The 18,790-nt window shown below is 44.2% G+C and overlaps 1 protein-coding gene across 2 annotated transcripts in view; it reads left to right on the top strand.

Annotated features, from left to right (window-relative positions):
* VAV3 (vav guanine nucleotide exchange factor 3) overlaps positions 1-18,790 on the top strand; it is a 136,919-nt gene that overhangs the window by 94,838 nt on the left and 23,291 nt on the right. For both annotated transcript variants that reach the window (XM_035894485.1, XM_035894484.1), the window contains 2 exons: positions 11,003-11,139; positions 16,491-16,556. In XM_035894485.1, the coding sequence (XP_035750378.1) occupies positions 11,003-11,139; positions 16,491-16,556 (203 nt within the window). The remainder of the gene's footprint in view (positions 1-11,002; positions 11,140-16,490; positions 16,557-18,790) is intronic.

Below are 18,790 nucleotides of genomic sequence, written 5' to 3'. Positions count from 1 at the left end.
GACAAAATAAGTTATTCGCTGTAGCCCGTACGCACCGGAAATCCGTAGGCATACTTCCTGAAAGCAGGCTTGTTTTAGCCGAAGCAACCGTGTCTTTTCATTGCTTAATATAGTGCCACAGTTCTTGGCAGCGCTCATCTGCAGAGGCTTCCACGCAAAGGAGGTGTGTGGTGGCCCGGGGTTTGTCTGCGTGTAGGTTCACAGCTGTCGGTTAGGAAGAGGTGTCTGCCGTAGCCAGGGCGGAGGCCGCGGAAAAGAAAAATTGCTCCGAGAGGAAGATCACAAGAGTGCTTAACTTTAGAAAGCTGAGGGATTATGAAGCATTATGAAGGGGGTGCGTGCAGGAGGGATGATCCGGCCCTTTGCTGGAGCCTGCCTGCTTTGCCCGGCATCGGCCTCTTCCCCCTCACGCTGTGTAATGATCCGAAACTCCTCTCTTGCCAGGGCGTTTATTTCTTGTAAGCAGCAGAAATGGAGAGTACGGTCTTTAACTTAGGGGCAGATACTATTGGTTCATACTGAGCACAAAAGAAATTGCATGGAGATAAATTAATTTTCATTTTTGCAGTGCTTGATGAATAAAATCTCAGTGCGTTTTCAGCAATGTGTGTTTTTAAATTTTATTTGTGACCTGTGAAAGATCCTGGGTGGCCTAGGTGTGTGTTTTCACGGGTTCTGTTGTGCAGTTACCCCCTTGCTGTCCTTGATCGTTATTTTAGTGCATGGTCCCTGCACACCGGCGCGTACAGCGCCGTCAGCAGGGTGACCGGTTCCATTTGTGCCGAAGAGACTCGTTGGGAGGTAGGGCTGCCTCCTGTCTCGCCGTGCTCTCGGGCACGCCACAGGTGAGGTTTGGCTATCATATGCTTACTGCAGTGTATTTCTTTTGTTAGAAAGGACAACGTTTATGTTTGTTTATATTTAATTGACCAAGATCTTTTCAAAATCAGTCGGTCTGTGAATGCTCAACACCAGAAATTGCCTAGGTCTTGCACAAGGTTCATGGCGTTTCACAGCATTAACTTCAGTTTCCAAAGCAGGGCTTTTGTTCTCGAGCCTTTTCCCCTCTTACTGCTTGCTGCAGAATCACCCTGGGCAGGCAGAAGATGGTATTGACAGTATAGCTCAAAGTGATCAGTCCCATGGAATGATGGATTTGCCTCTTCCAAGATTTGTCCCCGTTTTTCAGATCTTTTTGCCGCGCACAATCTGCTGCTGCCTGGACACACCTTCGTAGCTCACCTGTGGTGTCTGCCCAGCTGAGTTGTTAGCGCCTTAGGGCAGGTGCTCCTTTAAACAAATACGCATTGAGAACGCCGTGCCTCTGTCGCCCACATGAAAAGATGTGATAATTAACACTGGTTAATTTTCATACCTTATGCTTCTATAAAAGCAGCAGCTCGTGTACCACACGTTTTAATTCACATGCCCAAACTCTGGTTTGCTCTATTTTAGAGAAAATAGTGAAACTTCTTAGTTTTGAGGCAACATTATTTTAAAAATTTGTATCCCCAATTCACCTGCTGGACTGCATTGAAATGATGAGATTTTATTACTTTGTCGAAACAAATGAAAACTGTATTTTTGCAACCTGATTGTTCTTTGTTGTTTAGTCACATAATGAGACACTTAGCACTCGGGCATTTCTAAGGTTTGTTCAGAGTGCTGAGACTCTCCTCAATCCAGACAACTCCAGGTCCCTTGCTCTCTCCGAGATCGCTGCCTGCGTCGCTGCAGGTAAGGGCTAGAGGCCTGAGTAAGCGTTCAAAGTTGAAGTTGTACAAACCACGTGTCCTTAACGCTTCTTTGGTGGAAGACGCGCTGTGAAAGGGGACAATAGTTTTCACCGATCTGTGACCATTCCAAAGCCAGCGACCTCCCCAGCTCTCTTTGCTTCCTTTCAGGGCAGTCCTGGAGAGCACCCTCTTTTTGTGACAGAGGGCGAACTGCAGGCGTCAGAGTTTTAAACGCCAGGTCCCTGGTTTTGAGTATAAGTAATAAGACACGATGTAGGAATTGTATAGGAAACTTACATTATTTTAAACATCCTTTCTTGATTCTGCCGTCCACAGTTACCCATCTGGCATGGGGCATGCCCAGGTTTTCCACATTAATGTGCGAAGGTTTGTGTCAAGCTTAAAAAAAAATAAATATATATATATATAACACCAGATCTACTGCATCTGTCAGACTGTAGTTAGATGGGGACTTTTTCCTCTGCCCACATGAAGTCATTCCACTAATTCCATGAAACCTGTGCTGATTGACACTGGGCTGGGCTGGTTTCAAGGAATACTTATTTGACTAATAGCTAGAGAAAATGAGCACTACCTGTTATCAGGGGGAAGTACCTGCTTCAAGGGCAAAATATATTTAAAAATATATAAAAAAAATATAAAAAACAATTTGACAAGTGCCGATGGAGCTGGTGGCCCTTGACCTTTCTAGTGCTTCCGACAATGGGCTCCTTTATTGCCGCAGGTACATGCGGCTGTACAAAAGCAAACGTGTGTGTGCTAAGAGAAGCCTGAGTGTGTGATGATGCCCAGGACAGCTTCTGAGAACGTTTGCTGTGCACACAGCACACAGGAACAGGTTGGCATTTGTATGTCAGTGGATTCATTCCGCAGCGTGCTTAACTCATTTTCAGATTGCTTTTGCTCTGTTGTAACATTTTGTCCCCCTACTTCCCAAAATCTTTGCAGTTTCTTTTTCCTTCTGTTCTGTTTTGAAAAACAAAAAAGAAATCTCAACCTGAGGAGTGAATCTGTGAATTGTGAGCAGGAACACCCCTAAGGGCGTGAGAGACGAATGGTCATCGGCCACCGAAATCATGACGGGCTCATTCCTCTCCCAAAAGGCGGCCCTTACGGCTCTCTCAATGCTAGAACCATGGCTGTTGAGAAGCATTTCTGCAGTGCCTGTTTTTGCAAGCACAGAGGCAAGCTTCCAGGCTCCTTAAAGTGAATGTCACCATGTGCCAAATGTCCCTGCTTAGGAGCGAAGAAACAAAATGCCTTCTGTTAGAGTTATTTTTCTGAATAAAAAATGAAATTCTGAAACCTCAGTTTGGGTTCTGAATTTTCCTAGCTAAAATGCTTATTTCTGATCAAAATAAATGACAGCTATATTTATAGGAGCACTAAGCTGGGCACTAAGTTTGGCCCTGGCTTGGAAGACCTGAAAACTTGCAGCTGCTGCTGAGAAGGGCCTGGCCACCTCCGTGAGCATCCGTGTTCCTGTGCCACTGATGCTAATAATGCTGCTCATATTGTCACTGTGCATAAAGAGGGAGTTACCCTCAAATATCTTGGCTCAAATGTTTTCTCAGCAAAGTCAAGTGCTGATTTTTCTGGGCAGGGGAAGACGTCCATTTGTCTGTGCATCGTTCTTTGAGCAAAAAACCCCTACTGTAACATAAAAATCCGTGTAGAAATAGTTCAGAGTCCCACAATTTCAAAAATGCAACCGTGTAAATGGAATACCTTGTTTGTCTTCCTTGTCATGAACTCCTGCTATGACCTGCAATGTGGTTCCAAGTTCCATGTGGATCTTATCTGGGAAATGGAGACAGAGCTACTTATCAGGAGGCTTTTTGCTGACGATCAGCTCCACAAAACCTGAGGCGGCACAAGGATTTCCCGCGTTGGGGTGTTTTTCTGTTTCTGATAACAAGTTGTTGATCAGACCGTTAGCAGACAGATTTTTTCCTCCCACGCATCTTCATTTTAGTTGACGGTTGACCATTTTTGCAGAGGTCTCTGCCAAGAATACAGCTTATATATGCATCATTAAGGAGAAATGGTGGAAAAACCAAGTCTTGGAATAATTATAGAAGGTTTGACAGGTAGTGAAGGACTGGAGGGAACCCTGAATGCTGCTTCAAGAAGGTTTCTAAGGAGGTGCAAGGGTAGGAGCAGCTGAGGGGGGACAGTCACAGAAAGCAGGGCTAGGGCTGTAAAAAAAATAAAACAACGTCTTCAGTACTTTTATTTGTCCTGCAGGATGACAGTCCTTAAATCTTCTGTTCTGTGGAAGTGGAAAAGAAATGTGAATGTTGATCAGGTGTGGTTTGAGGTGCATTACAAGTTTGGCACCTGAGTTAGGAGATAGTGAAGATTTTTGCCCCCCCGGTGCTTGCAGGTTCTCTGCTTGTGGGAGAGGGCCCTGCCAGGGCTGCTCTGCTTGCACGCCTGTATAAGCAAAGCTTAAACAGTTGGGTAAGGCTTGTGGTAACTGTTAAACGTTTTAATAATCAGCCTGCCGAAGTTTTCTAACTTAAAATTGAGTCAGGCAGCAAACTCGGGGTTGCGGTTCGTCATGTGACAAATATTGAGACCTATGGAAGAGTACTCAGAGGCAGAACAGCAAAACAGAAGGCAAACAAGTGAAATACCCAAAGCTGATTCTTGGGCACGGTCAGCGGCTCAGTCGTCTTGCCTGAACGTAAGGCTTATAAGCAATATCTAAAATTAGAACTTTTAATTATGGTGACATACAAAAATAATGACCTACGACTGGGAAACTTAGAAGTTCAATTAAAATATCCTCGGTGAGGTGTGCCTCTGTACTTACTTATTGTATTAATTTTGTCCAATAGTCATTATTTAAATCATTGCCTCACTGAGGAGTGCATTTAGAAGACTGCGCTGACATGTTCCATGTACGTGAGTTTGTAACTTGCCATAAGTACTTGGCCTAAAAGTAAAAAAACCCCGCCTATTTTCTCTTGCACCATTAGTGGACAGCCCTAGAAACTGAAGGTGAGTGGGTGTTGTAAGCGACTACGTGGTGGTGCGCTTCCCGTGTCTCCTCACCAGCTGAGCAGCCCTTCTGGACAAGTTTTGGTTTTGGCAGAAACTGTACGAAGCTGTTGACTGCCGCTAGTTGTGGAGATAGATTGCACTGATTAGGAATTAAGCAGCAGCTCTCTTGATAAGTGCAAGAGAAGAGGATCCAGTTTACTGTTAATTCTGCACCAAAATCACTAGGAATGGGAATTTTAAAGGCTGACGCTAGCAGAGCTGATTTGAAGAACATACAGAGAACGCCTAAGGACTTTGTTTTCACATAGTCCATGCGCAGAACATAGCGCCCCTTTAACTAGCTGTTACTGACACTAGTACTGGGCCAAAAGAGCTGGCAAGGCCGCTGGTTTGTGCGTGGATGCCCAGGCTGTGCTGTAACTGCCCACCCGCTCTTCGCCCTGCTGCCTCATCACCCCCTCTGTTTTTCTCGTCCCTTTTTCATCGCGATTCCTTGTTACTGTGTTATCTGCAGTTATGCTCCCTGGTCTGAAACCTTCGCAGTTGAACTCTACTTGCCACGGTGTAAATATGGATTTTGGATTTCTTCACTCTTCTCTCCAAACGAGGTCTCTTTTGCCTGCGTGCCTGCGGCTCGTGCTGTTAAATGATTCACGGCGCGGTGGGTCACCGATCAGGCCTGCACTGCGGCGGCGCGATGCGATGCTGCCCTGGGCTGCTTTGCCCGCGTTTCCTGCGTGGAGGGGGAGGGCGGCTGCCAGGCACCGACTCGGGGTTGAGATGGAGCCCCTGCTCTGCTCCGGGCTCTGAAGGCTTGGCAGTCGTGCCCTCTCAGTCTGGTCCTCAGCACAGCTGCATTCCCTGTCTTTGCAGGTACAAAAACATAAACCAAAAAGGCTTAAAGCAAGTTCAGGGTGTCCAAACAGATACCAAACCCACTCTTTTGGTGCAAGAAAAGACAGAATTAGTGAGGCTTCGTGGCATTTCCTATAGGAAAGGCAAATGTCGTCGTGTTGAGATTCTGAAACATTGAGGTGTGGCCTTGTCAGTCTAAAGTTCTGTTTCAGACCCAAAGCATCACGGTGTCAGGAGGCTTTCCTCCATGACATGAGTGGGGTTTGGATCAGGTTATAAATATTTGGTGACCAGGCTGTGTTTTCCCTAGGGAAAAGGAAAGTTTTCCTGCAAGACTTGTAGGAAGGAGGAATGGATGTTTAATGCAGCCAAAGCTGTTTACGTCTCTGTGCTAACAGCGTCTCGTGTACCCACAAATTCACCCTTGAACCCCGGTCTCCTATGCTCCGTGTCATTATTCTGTGTGTTGAAATCATCCCTGCCCAAAGCACAAACCACGTTCTGCGTTGTTAGGAAATAGCAGATGCTCGAATCAATTTTGACAGATAGAGGTCATCACGGGGCATGCATTATGCATGTTGTTAGCAAAAAATAACGTTTTTGCATCTCTGCATGAAACTCTGAGGGTCCTTCGGTGCTGTTCGTAGCTGCAGAGCTGCTGTAAGCAGTACCTGTAGTTCGTATGTTCTTGCCATTTCAGACAGAATGGCCATTCTCACCCATTATGTATGATGTGCTCTCTACAGCATAACCTTCTTCTGTGACTCTCAGCCATGAGATGAAATGCTCAAACGTGTGGTGTGGTTTGTGAAAGGTTTTATTTTTCTGTAACGTTTACGTTGTAAACCCTGGCTCTCGCGCGATTCCTGGTTTTCTTGTGAGCTACGATTTAGATTGTCAGTTTGTGTTAGATCTGTGACCCCGAGCTTGGCTGGGAGGACTTTGCTAGGAATCTGGGGGTTTTCCTGGTTTCAAGCGAAGTAAATGTCAGCTGTCTATTGCTGGAATAACTGGGTCAGTTAGCTTTTTGATTTCAAGGCTGGAAACTGCCAGGCTGGTTTTGCACCTCTAAATTAGGAAGTTTCCTGAGAAAAACTTTCCGTCTTGTGGGAATCTGACCTCATGGAAGCCAGTGGGATTTTTGCCATGAATAGTGTCAATGTGTGGCTGAAATACTCACCTTGTCCTTTGTGTTGGCATTTTATCTGCTTTTAGACATATCCAGGAATAACGTTTTTATGGCAGATAGGTTCCCAGAAGTTTTCTGCAGTTGTCAATGCCCTCCGTACGCAGTGATGCACATCGCGATGGCGGTGCCTGTAATGCTTACCGTTATCATATGGCACATTTTAGTCATTAATGCGTAATGTTTCTATACCATTCCTGTCACAAATCATCCGTAATTACAGGCAAAACATCTCAGGTTTCTGTAGCATCCTGCTTTTTCTTGTCTGCATTATTATATTACAGCAAGTACTCAGGGTGCTTAACGAGTGTATTTGTGATGAATCCATGTGCCAATTGAGAATGAAATTTCAGGATAGATAAGGAAAATATTCCGTATCTTGTCTGCCTGAACTTCAGTAAAGCAGTTGGCGCAGTGCCTCAGAGGATTTGATCTGTTATGAGAGGAGGCTAAACGAACGTGGCTCGTTGAGCCTAGCAAAGCGAAGGTTAAAAGGGGTATGAGTGCTGTCTGCGACTGCGGCGTGGAAAAACAGCACTGGCAAGGGCAAGAACTACCCAGGCTGCTGCCTCTAGGCGGGTGTGAGCTGGCCATGCGCTGCTGTACACTGGGAAGCAGAAGATTCTAAGTGCTGGGAGAATAAAGTTCTCAAATGAGCAGTAGCAACAAACAAATTAGCTTTAGGAGAGGCTTGGTGGAAGATTGCACAAGCGGTTCCCCGAGATAAGGGTGGAGGGCTTGATCCATCACACCTCAGGGCTGACCAGGTTCTGTCCAATTAAACGCACACCATCGCGGTGTTGATGTGCTGCGCTGTTTCTGAGCTGCGATATCAAATCTGTAACTAAATGGTGAGAAGGAAGTTGAGTATTCTGTTTGGAGCTCTTTACCTCAATCTGTTAACTTTTCTGTACCCCATTTATTTCCTCCATGCTTAGTGGTGATATATGGGGAGTTCTGTAAGAAGAACATTTACCCATGGGAAAACAGCTACTCCAGAACAGTTTGTGCTTAACAGTTTGTGCTTGTTTCTGACTAAGTCAAAGGTTTCGTTCAGTCTTTTGTTCCTGGAAAAAAAAATTATTTTAAAAAATGTTTAAAATCACGTGAGAGGGACAGGTCCTTTTGATGATATTCTCATAGGACGAGTAAAGCCCATTAGCTGCACATTCACTGCTTTTCCACCTGTGATCGGTGCAGGCGGTCTCCGCATGTCCGGTATGGCTGATGCCGGAACAAATGCGATCTCTGTGACTCGGACACTCCTGCTGCCGGAGAGTGAATTTACCTTCAGTGGTTGGGCTTCGAGGTACAAAGTCCTTTTTGTGATCCGGGTCAGATCTAATGTGTGCTTAAATAATTAGCACCAGAAAGTAATTTCCCTTGTTTATACCTGCGTCTTTGGTCAGTGGCCTTGAAGCGAGCACACAGTATCATTGCTAAAGCGGGTGAATGAAGGTAATTAATGAAATCGCAATATTCCTCCGTATTACTGCAGCGTAGGGAATCCTCGCCATTATCCCTCCCGTTCCAGAGGCTGGTTTGCGTGGTTCTGGTGACAGCGCGCGTACGTTGCGCTAGGCAGCGCGTATGCATAGCGGGGACAGCGCTGAGCGCAAAGATCGAGGTAGACCGAAGACCACAGCTGCATAAAAATAGGCGGTGGAATTGCAGTAGAAGAATAAGATGTGTTGGTCACCATAGTAGAAAGCAGCGGTAGCACGTCAGCGCCGTAGCTGTCGCAGTTTCTGTAGGCGTTACAGCAAAGAGGTTTTAAGGAGGGATCTGAAGCAAGATAATGGACTTTAGGACCAAGACCCTGACGTGGAAGCCAATTTAAATGAATAGGATTATTTCTAGTGATGTCAGGAGGTGTTAGATCAAACCTTCCAACGTTGTATCTGCCAAGGGAACTTTATAATCAAAACTGCTGTAGGATTTTATGGAATTAAGCGTATTGAATTATACACAAGTATTCTAGGCGTGATATGTTTTAACATGATTAATTCTGTGTTATTTTTGAATAATTCTGCTCATTGACACAGCGTGGCTTTTTTTGCACGTTCCCTTGGCCTGCTTTTCAAAGATGCCAATAATTGTGATTACCAGTGCAACAGAAATAAGAAGTGATTTTACACGCGTGTATGACTGAGAGTTTCAGAAGTATAGTCTCTTTAAAAACCCCAGATTTGCACTGAAAAGTGCATGAGAGTATTTCTTGACTATCGTCTGATGAGATCCATACAAATGTGGCATTTGCAGTATGTTGGATCTGCCCACTACAAGTGTGATAAACTAAATCGGCCCGTTTCATGACATGAACAATTCTTCGTGCGTTTGTTTTGTAAGTATGTCTCCAAGATGAGTGCGTGCTTGCAGTTTGTTTATGGCATTTGCAGAGCTATCATTTATGTAGTGATGAGGGAGTTCCCTTGCGTTAGGGCAAAGTTGTCAGCTTTGAGTAGATGCGTGTACGCAGCGTTGCTTCTATTTGCCATGCGCGAGATGCAGCCCTTGTTGGTGCTGAATCGGTGTCTGAAAGCATGACGGCCTTCGGCTGAGAAGTAAAGCTCAGTCTGGTATTTGCCGCAGTGGAATAGTGGCTTACTAATGATTAGGTGCTCGTTTTAAGTACGCCAGGTAACTTGGAAAAATAGTGAAAGTTATGGTGTCATTTGGGTTGAGTAACATAAGAGTTGTTATTACTTTGCTTAACATTTCATCAGCACTTTGGATTAGTATTTATTAAATACAGAGCAGTAATTACTGAAGGTGACCTCTTTCATGTTCCATACAATTTCGAGGAGATCATGAATATTTGTATTTCTTGCAACCTAAATTACAGTAGCGATCTTGCAGCAGAAATAGGTCCTTTATAGGGCTGCTGGTCCTTTGTGGTTAGAATTAAGTTCATCATGACTCTCCAGCAAGAACCTGGTTAAATGTGGCAGCCCAGCTACCTTGACTTCGCATGCTTTCGCTCTTACTTGTATTTATTAATGCACATTCTTACCAAATCTTACTTAACCCAAAATGTTCTGGTTAAGATTATAAATGGATATGCCCACTTAATTGTAGCAATTTTTAACGTCCCATGTGTAGTTAGAACTTATTATGTGTAGTTAAAAGATATTATATAAAGTTTTATTTAAAGACAGAGGGACAGTAATTAAAAATAGCTCTGTTCTGTTAAAATGACGCCTTCCTTGGCAGTATAAAGAGTGGGAAAAATGCTTTTCTAAAAGTCTTTACTATGTTTGTTATGGAGTGGGTGGCACTTCATTTGATTTCAAGTATTATAATACCGCAGCACACTCTTTAAGTGCCGTCCATAATGCTTTAGAGTCGTTTTTTAAAAACGCTATTATAGTTACAAGAACCTGGAGTTACTGTGCCCACAGTTTTCTCTTCTTGCTGAAATCCTTCCCCCTGCCCTCCGTTTGATACAGCTTGTGGAGGGTTCTTGAACTGCAGTTACAAACAGCGATTTAGTTCTTTGTACAGGCAGAGACACCAATCTTTGGCCAAAATATTTTGTGTCTTGGGAAGTGGATCGCTCCATTTAAAAAAATAAAGAATTACAGATCAGCTGCCTGGATGCAGCTAATGTTGATGGGAAAGGGCTAGTGTGCAGCTGGAGTTCTTGTCTTGAAAATGAAACTTCCAGCTGATCCAGGCTTTGCGACGTGTATCTGAAAATATTGTCAAAACCTGAGAGAAGACAAAGGCTTAGGAGAAGCCTGGGAGGTTTGTCATCCTTGCCGTCTTGGACACGGTTACATCAGCTTTTTGGTGATACTGATCTCGAGCTGATGAGATTATCCGTATTGGTGTCTTTAATAGTAGTTTATCCCAATTTTTGCCTTGAACTACAAAGATAGCCTTCATCCTTGAACCTTACGCAGAGCCAGGGGTGCACATGTAGAGCAAAGAGCCTCCATAGACATGAAACCACCTTTACTCCAAGAAGGGAGGACAAAGATGTTTATTTCAAAGTTGTTCTTCTCTATTAGGTCGTACGTGGCACAGTACGAAGGCATTGCCTTGGGGCCTTAGTCGGGTGCCTGTTAAGGACATAGTGCCTACGGGTTGATCGGTTGCTTTTATAAATCGACATTAACTGAAATATATGCTGACTTTTGTTTTGTTTCTGTTTGTTTGTTTTGTTTTGTTTTGTTTTGTTTTGTTTGTTCAGGTTTACCAAAAATGCAGGTCATTCGAAACTACAATGGAATACCGCAGCCAGCGCCGCAGGATGGTCCACCACTGCACATCCAGATTGGGGACACAATTGAGCTCATTAGAGGAGATGCACACAGCTTGTTTTGGCAGGTACTGTCTCATTCAGCAAGTGGCTATATTCCATTAGTCACAGATAGCAAATTTTTATTGATATATTGCTCTTGTCATTTTTTTCCTTTTTGAACAACAGAGGAATATCTTTGTATTTTACCCCAATATGTGTCTAACACAACTATTTTTATTTTTAAAGTGCCAGTAGTTCCTCTGTTGTGTAAAGCTTCGTTTTTGCAGCCTTAGGGTAAGAGTCCTGGTAAATAAACCGGCAAGAACAGGGCGTTGGTAGCAATCCTTCTACTGAAATGATAGGATTTAAGGAGAGCATCTGTGAGCTTTCAGGCACTGCTTCTTTTAACGTAGCAGAACTAAAAGCTCTATTGGCGAACCCAGTAATGAATATTAGAGTTATAGGGGAGAGAAATAGCTCTGCAAACCAGAACCACCCTAAAGTGCTCGATGACCTCTCAAGTCAGCTAAGGGCAGTTTGTATGCACACGGGAGAAGTATCTTCTATCGATGGCAAAATTCAGAATCATGTGATTTACATCACTATTACCATTACTGAAATCTCTGTTTAATTGAGAACTATAAACAGATTCAAAATGCTGTCTTGCATTCACTTTAAAGATAAAGGCATTAAAGCAGGTCTCATTTTTCTTGATTGTTCTCTTAATTGTTCGTACTAGAATCCTATGTGCTACCGGTACCATTGGGTAAAGGGAAATAGAGCTGAACAGAGGAACTTTCAGGATATCAATAGAACAACTGGGAAGCATCCGTCGTCTTGATTTGTCGTCCCTGTGTTTGTGATTTTCTTTTTTCTTTGGGGCTGTAATAAGGTAATGAATATAATTATAAAAGCTGCTTGGGCTGTTACGTGGGTTAGGTCATAGGGCTTTTTGCTGGCTTGAGTTAGGGTTGAATCTTCTCCGAACTCTCCAGGACTGAAATCAGTGAACTCTGTTCCTATGCCACTGCGTCATCCTGAACAATATTTAACCGGGGGGGAGTCATAAACAATAGCATGGCTTTATCTATTTAAAAATATGTAAATAACTGTAACGCCCCCCAACAAACAACCACAACCCACCAAACCTGTTATTTAGCAGACCATCGATATTTCACATCACTAGAAATTAATTTCTCAGATGTTGGTTGGCAGATTTTGGCCTATGCAGTTTTATATGTAGGGCTTGGTTCTGCCAGGCCTTGAGTTCTGATCCTGAGAATCACTGAAGCATGCTCTTGTTTTGGGACTGGCTAGAAGGCGATCGTCCGACTGACACGCTGAGGACAAGCCAGGATTGCTGGCACCCCGTGGGACTGATTCTGTTGCCATGTTCATATACGTCCCTCAACTCAATCTACTGGGCTTTGTCTCGGATGTTGGTTGTACCTATCATGCTAAAGAATTTAGCTAGAATCTCACTGTGTTTAGCCAGCAGAAGCTGGAAAGCACATGAGGCTTTTTTCCCAGAAGCCTCAGTAACAGATTTGAATCTTAATGCAAATTGGCATCTCCATTAGCATCATTCAGGACATTTTTTTTTTCTTGCAAGCTGTCTCATCACAGACTGCTTAATACAGATTTTCATAAGTCTTGTAATGGCATCTGCATTTTAAAATGCATGTTAAGGAAAAAAACCCACAAAGCACAATTTGTGTTAAAATCTGTAAGTTTTGTTCAAGCAGTGGTTTAGAGTAATTTACCGCTGACCTGCCAGACTGATACTGGGATGGGTTTTTAAGTCAACTGTTGCTCAGTTTAGAAGTGCAAGTGCTTGTAATAGGTAAGTATGTGTGGTTTAAGCATGATTATTTTGTTCTTTACAGTCCATCAAACAAACCAGGCCTGTTACTAAGCAATGCTTAGGCTATAGATTAAATGCCATCAGCCGTGTTTTGATGGGCATGAACATTCTGCTAAGTTAATGTCTGAACGGTCGTGTAGCAGTTATTGTGGCAAGTTCTGTAGTAGTCCAAGACCATATGCCCATAGAAATCTTACTTGTTACACAGCCTGGAAGACAGGAGAAGCGTGGAGCTGCTTCTTTATGAAACAGCAAACACTCTTCTGAGAGGCAAGCTGAGCAGTCACGGGGACAGCAAGGTGGCTGGGAGAAGCGTCTCGCGATTCCATTAATTTGCTTGCTGTCTCTTCACTGCTATCACCCAAACCCTTCTTCAAAGAGAAGGGGGGGCTTCTTCCTACAGGGGGGCTGGTAGGTCACAAGTTGTTGAACTCCCTCGGTAAGCACCTGGCTGCGTGTGAGGAGGAGGATGGTCCCATGCCGATACCGGTGCACCCCCTGGGGCGCGACTGCTTTGCTGTGCTCCATCGAGGGCTGGGGCGAGCCGAGCCGTGCCGCCTGCCGAGCGGGTGCTTGGCTAACGCCACCTGCACGATGCCGTAAGGAACGGGCGCTGGGCCGGGAGAGGAGAGAAAGCTTGGTGTTACATGGAAGTTTCAGACCCCTTACCCAGGCCACTGGCGGTTGTTCCAGCTGTAGTCGTGCAGCCTCGAAGTAGTCACGTTTTTGTTACAGATGCAAATATTTCTGTCCTCTGCTGAGTTTGGTTTGCATCTGCATCACCCGAGGGCAGGCTTTCAGGGGTGCCGCGGTGCCTGCCGTCAGAGAGGGCGCAGTTCTGGTTTTGCAGGTTTGCATTGCGATTCCCCGCCGTCCTCGGCAGTCGTGTTTCTCAACTGTGCCAAAAGAATACAGACATTTCCTGGACTGGTTCTTCCCTTTTTCAAAACCAGGTTTTCTTTGATGCAGATTAAACCCATATCAAGTAACAGCTCTTACAGCTGTACTGTCTGATGCTTCGGTAGTTAGTCGTCCTGCCGTCAACAGCCAAAAGTGTGTTGTAAATATACTTATGATATAAAATTGAAACACTGGGGAGGCAGCACTGTAAAAATGCCTCTTGAAAGTGCCTTTTTTTTTCCTTTTGGTCTGTAATTTGGTTTGTAACTTTTCATGTCTCCTTCCTCTCTGCACCGCACTTTGCAGTAAACAAAATGAACACGAGTGAAGGACGTGGCAATCTGTACATTTTGGCTATCCTGGAGTTCCAGGTCTGTGCGCGTGCAATGAAGCCAATGGGCACGGCGTAGCTACGTAACAGGCACGGTCTGGAGGTTCAGAGCAAATGTGTCACCTGGCTTCACAAATCTCCCGCATTGAACAGGTACAAGAGCGGTGAACCGGCCCCCAGCCTTGCTGAGGCTGTCATCGAAGGACAGGGACGGAAGGGCCTCATTGGCCTCTATATATATGAATATGTATGCACATGTACACACACATACGTGTCATGTGTTTTAATGTATAATATAATAATTTAAAAATGCACTGTAATAGTGTGTACATAATACACACTTTAAAACTCGTTCTGTCCAGTCCTTTGTGTCTGCTTTTGTAATGGCCACAAGTCACTGCAGGGCGATGTCCAAGGGAGACGCGTACTCATCAAACCCCAAGCAATTAGCAAGCAGGAAACGTGGAGCAGAAAGAAGTGATTAGTGTAAGTGATAATTTTGCTGTTGTTAATGAGTTGATGGATAGATCTTAAATTTTGAAATCCCCATCTGACAACAGGTCATGGCTCTGCGTGTGAATGACACTGAGCTTTGATGAATTCAGCTAGGATTTCCAACGTAAACAAAACAACCCGCTCTCCGAAGGACATTGTCTAATTATTCATACGAGTTCGTTACTGACAGAGCATTTTAAAGTGAGCTGTTCCCTTCAGCAACGTGTAATAAATCCAACTCTGTTCTGTTTCAGGGTTTGCTTTTACTTATCGAACAAAGCCATCTGCAGTTACCTTGTGAAGCTTGTCTTGAGAAGACAAAGCTTTTCTTGGGTTGTCTTGGTGCTTGTTACGTTCCTGGCATTGCTCACAATGCAAAGCAATTGTCCTGGTCCCAGTCCTTGGGGATGTTCTGTGTGATGAGAGGGTCTGTCCGTGCGACTTCTCTCCTGCTGCTTCCGCGGGGGTCCTGGTGTGCTCTCCACGGGGCGCGCTCCTCGCCTTCAGCCGCGCCTGGCCCGTGAAGCAGAGCTGCACGCGGTGGCATCTCCCACAGGCGGTGACGCCTGAAGCCGTTGTGGGATCGTGGCTTGGGCAGGGAGTGCTCTGGGTGCTGTACCTCTCACAAGTCTGCCTGCCGACGAGGTCGTTTCTCACCGCTTCATTTCACTGAACGTTCAGTGTCCTCCAGATGATTCATTTTTTGCTGCAAGTGCTGTTGATTCGTTACCTGCAGATCACTTACAGTGCACGCATACGCTGCAGTGCAGCCTGTGGACTGCAGTTCAGGTTCCTCATTCTGAACATGTATACGTATACAACGTCTGCATTGTGGTAACGATTTCACCAGCGTGGACCACAGCGATCTCAGAGTCTTTGCTGCTCTGCTGGGTTTTCAAGCTGTGATTTGTATCGCTGTGTGCTGCTAGCAGTGTCTAAGCCAGGCAATGCAATGCTGGCTCTACATCGTATGGTCCCACGGACTGGTCTTTCTGTACGTGCTACAGTTCCTTCAGTGGCTGTAATGTGGCTTTTTTTTATTTTATTTTTTTTTTTAATTTTTACTTGAGGGTATAGAACAGCTCAGTTTGCTAAAATTCAGTGCAGATTGAAGATTGAAATGTCTGCAAATCAAAAGCTAGCTTTCATTTTAGATTTCACGGTGTGCAAATACATTTCTGGAGAAGCAGTAAGAGAGGGCCCTGCAAGGGCCCAGACTGTTCCTGACTTGCGGGAGGAAGCACCATGAACATCCTGAGGCACTGCTGCCCGTTGGAAATGTGTCCCTTTTTGCACTCTCAGGTGACACAGGGGCTGGTCCCTGAGCTCGTCAAAGTGTGATCTGTGGCTGCCTCCTGGCTGTTGTGGACACACCTTGCATCATGTGTCATCTTGGTCAGCTGCTCTGACCTCATGCAAAGGTTTCTTGTGAATAGCGGTGGTGTGTGGGCACCTACAAAACTCATGCTCAGTTGTGCTTCTTCAGGTGCTTTTCCTCATTAATTATTTTATTCAGTGACTGATATCACTCGCTACTCAGGTAAGATTAGTATTGTAAATGAGATTCGCTTGGGTGGGAGTGGGTGTCAGAGCTCTGCCTATACGTTAAGTCCGTATGTCAGAGGGATTTATGTTGTTAATTATACAATTTTTAAAAAACAAACAACACAACAAACCCCACACAACTGTTGAGTAACACTTTATTAGAGCAGCATTTTATTTTAAAGACTCTTTAATATACTCTTATTACCCTACAGCCCTGTACACATGCTATTATTTACTGTTAAGCCCCATTACGTCTCTAAAATGGAAAATTTTGTTTTTTTTTTTTTTTTTTTTTTTTCTAGGGCAGAAATCTAACAACAGGAGAGCTTGGGTTCTTCCCAAGTGATGCAGTCAAGCCTAGCCCATGCGTAAGTACAGTTGTTTAATTCTGTCTGTCATCTCACGGAAAAAACTGCCTAGTTCATAGCATTGCTTTATTAATCTTCCCTTACGGAACTCACAGCGCGTCTGGTTCCTTTGTGTTTTCGTGGTATGTTCAGTCTTGCTTAAAGTGCAGCATCCTAATACTTTTGGTTATTGGATGTAAATAGGACATGTCAAGAAAACACATTTGAGGAGCAGATTTAACTTTTGGGAATATTAATAAATTGAACTGTCTTAAAGAGTTTCCGGAGTACGGAACAAACGCGTTTTATGTGCAAGTGCACTTTCTCCCTTCCCCAGCAGTCAGGTGGCGATGCTGTGGTTTTAATCTATTCCCCAGTCACTTCAGGTTAGAGAGAGGGATTACACCATAAGGAGTGAGGTTAAATATGCATAAGAGTAAAACTAATACAAAACTATGAATTCAGACTGCTCGATAAATTGCCTCCTCTCTGTAGGCTCTCACCTGCTGTTATTTCACACCAGGATGTTCTCAATCTAGAAAAGCTGAAGATAACAATAAGAATATTTATTTTATAATGGGTGCTCAAGAGTTTTGCATCCAGACGTGACGATGCATTCATGTCCTGCACGCTTGCTCCTGCATTCTCTGCCCTCTGCAGATCACTGTATGTCCCTTTGAGATTACTTGATGTAAACCCATAAACCCGGTGATGAATCGTATTCCTTACTTTGCTTTAAGACAGCTTTAACTTCTTTTAACTTGATTCACAACAGTTTGACTTACTGATAGAATTGCTTTCATTACAGCAGTCAAGGCAGGCACTTCCATGGTTTGTAAGTAGGTGGAATCAGTTGGTGGTGGCTGCGTTTGGAGGTGCTGTTAGGGCTTATACCCTGCCTTAGTTTCTGAAACAAATACACATGTGATCCTAAAGAATATAAATACACGAGTATATCTTGAGACATCTTTAGTGCCTGGTATTTGCAGGACTTTGATGCACAGAATATTTGTAGGTGCAAGGTATGTTAGCTTGAGCGAGGGAACAGATCTGGATAGGATGAACATGTTAGGTGACCTTAGCTTTCTTCCCCCCACGCCTTGCTTGTTGTAAATGTTGTGGCCTTCCCGTGCCGTGGGGTCACTGTGCTGGACACAGGCAGGACCTGCTGAGGGTTGGCGTTAGGTTCTTGGAGCCGCCCCGTTGCCGTAGGGTGGCATCGACAGCAACGGTAGCAAGGTTTTAGCGGCCGCCGCTATACATGAAAGCAGAGGAGGCGGGATGCCAAAGGTAGGGAAACCGCCACGGGAGTGTTTGCTATGAAGGTTGCCTTCTAGTGACAAAGCTTTCTGCTAAGTTTAGAAATGTGCTGTTTGGAGGAGTATTGAGAATAACACCGTTCTACAGAATGGATAAATATTATTTGTTAAATGTTACCAATTGTTGTCATGATCAGAACAAAAAGATAAATTGATGCTTTACCACTGATAACTTGGAAGGATGAAATATAAACATCGTGTTATGATAAATGATGCAGTTAAAGATACTGAAACATCAATCGGGTTTTAAACACGCTATAACTTTTACTGTTATTATTAAATCTAACAGTCTTTACAACCAGCTGATATAAAAATGCCCAGAAACAGCATAAAATGCATACATCAAAAGACTTTAGGAATGAATATCAAATGAAAAACTGCCGAGCTCCAGAATATCTGCATTCCAGGCTTTTCACAGATGCACCTATAAACAATTTTTCCTCTTGGTAATAAGTCGTCTGTGCCAGCAGACGCGTTCTGCGCCGTGTGAGTGATGCGCGGTTCTTGCTAGCTGTCTTCCACTTCTCTCGTTCATGGAGAGGCACTGGGTCCGTAGCTGGGCGTGAGCCAAGAGCTTCTGGAGAAACATTTGATTTTGCTGCGTTCCGTGAGAGCGAACACCACTTGTTCCTGTGTATATCTGTCCATTCAAAATGAAAGAGAAGGGCGACTCGGCTACTGTTAACTGCTCTGAAGGGTGGACTTACACCATCTTTGAATTTTTATATCCGTCCCAACATAGTAGGACTACCTGATGAATTCAGAATATTTATTTTTTTAACTATTCTTTCTTCTCCTGCTGCTGCTAGAATGCACGTTATTTAATTAGTCCTACGGGGGTAATACAAATCACTGAAGGTGCGATTCTGCTGTACAGGGAATGTTTTATTGGAATATCTCACAGCATGTAAAGACTCTAAGTGCTTCATAACTTCC

Source organism: Egretta garzetta, unplaced genomic scaffold (assembly GCF_000687185.1).
Source record: "Egretta garzetta isolate BGI_Z169 unplaced genomic scaffold, ASM68718v1 scaffold655, whole genome shotgun sequence".
Classification (NCBI taxonomy): domain Eukaryota; kingdom Metazoa; phylum Chordata; class Aves; order Pelecaniformes; family Ardeidae; genus Egretta; species Egretta garzetta.
Note: the sequence above shows the minus strand (reverse complement) of the source record. Positions and strands in the feature narration are given on the sequence as shown.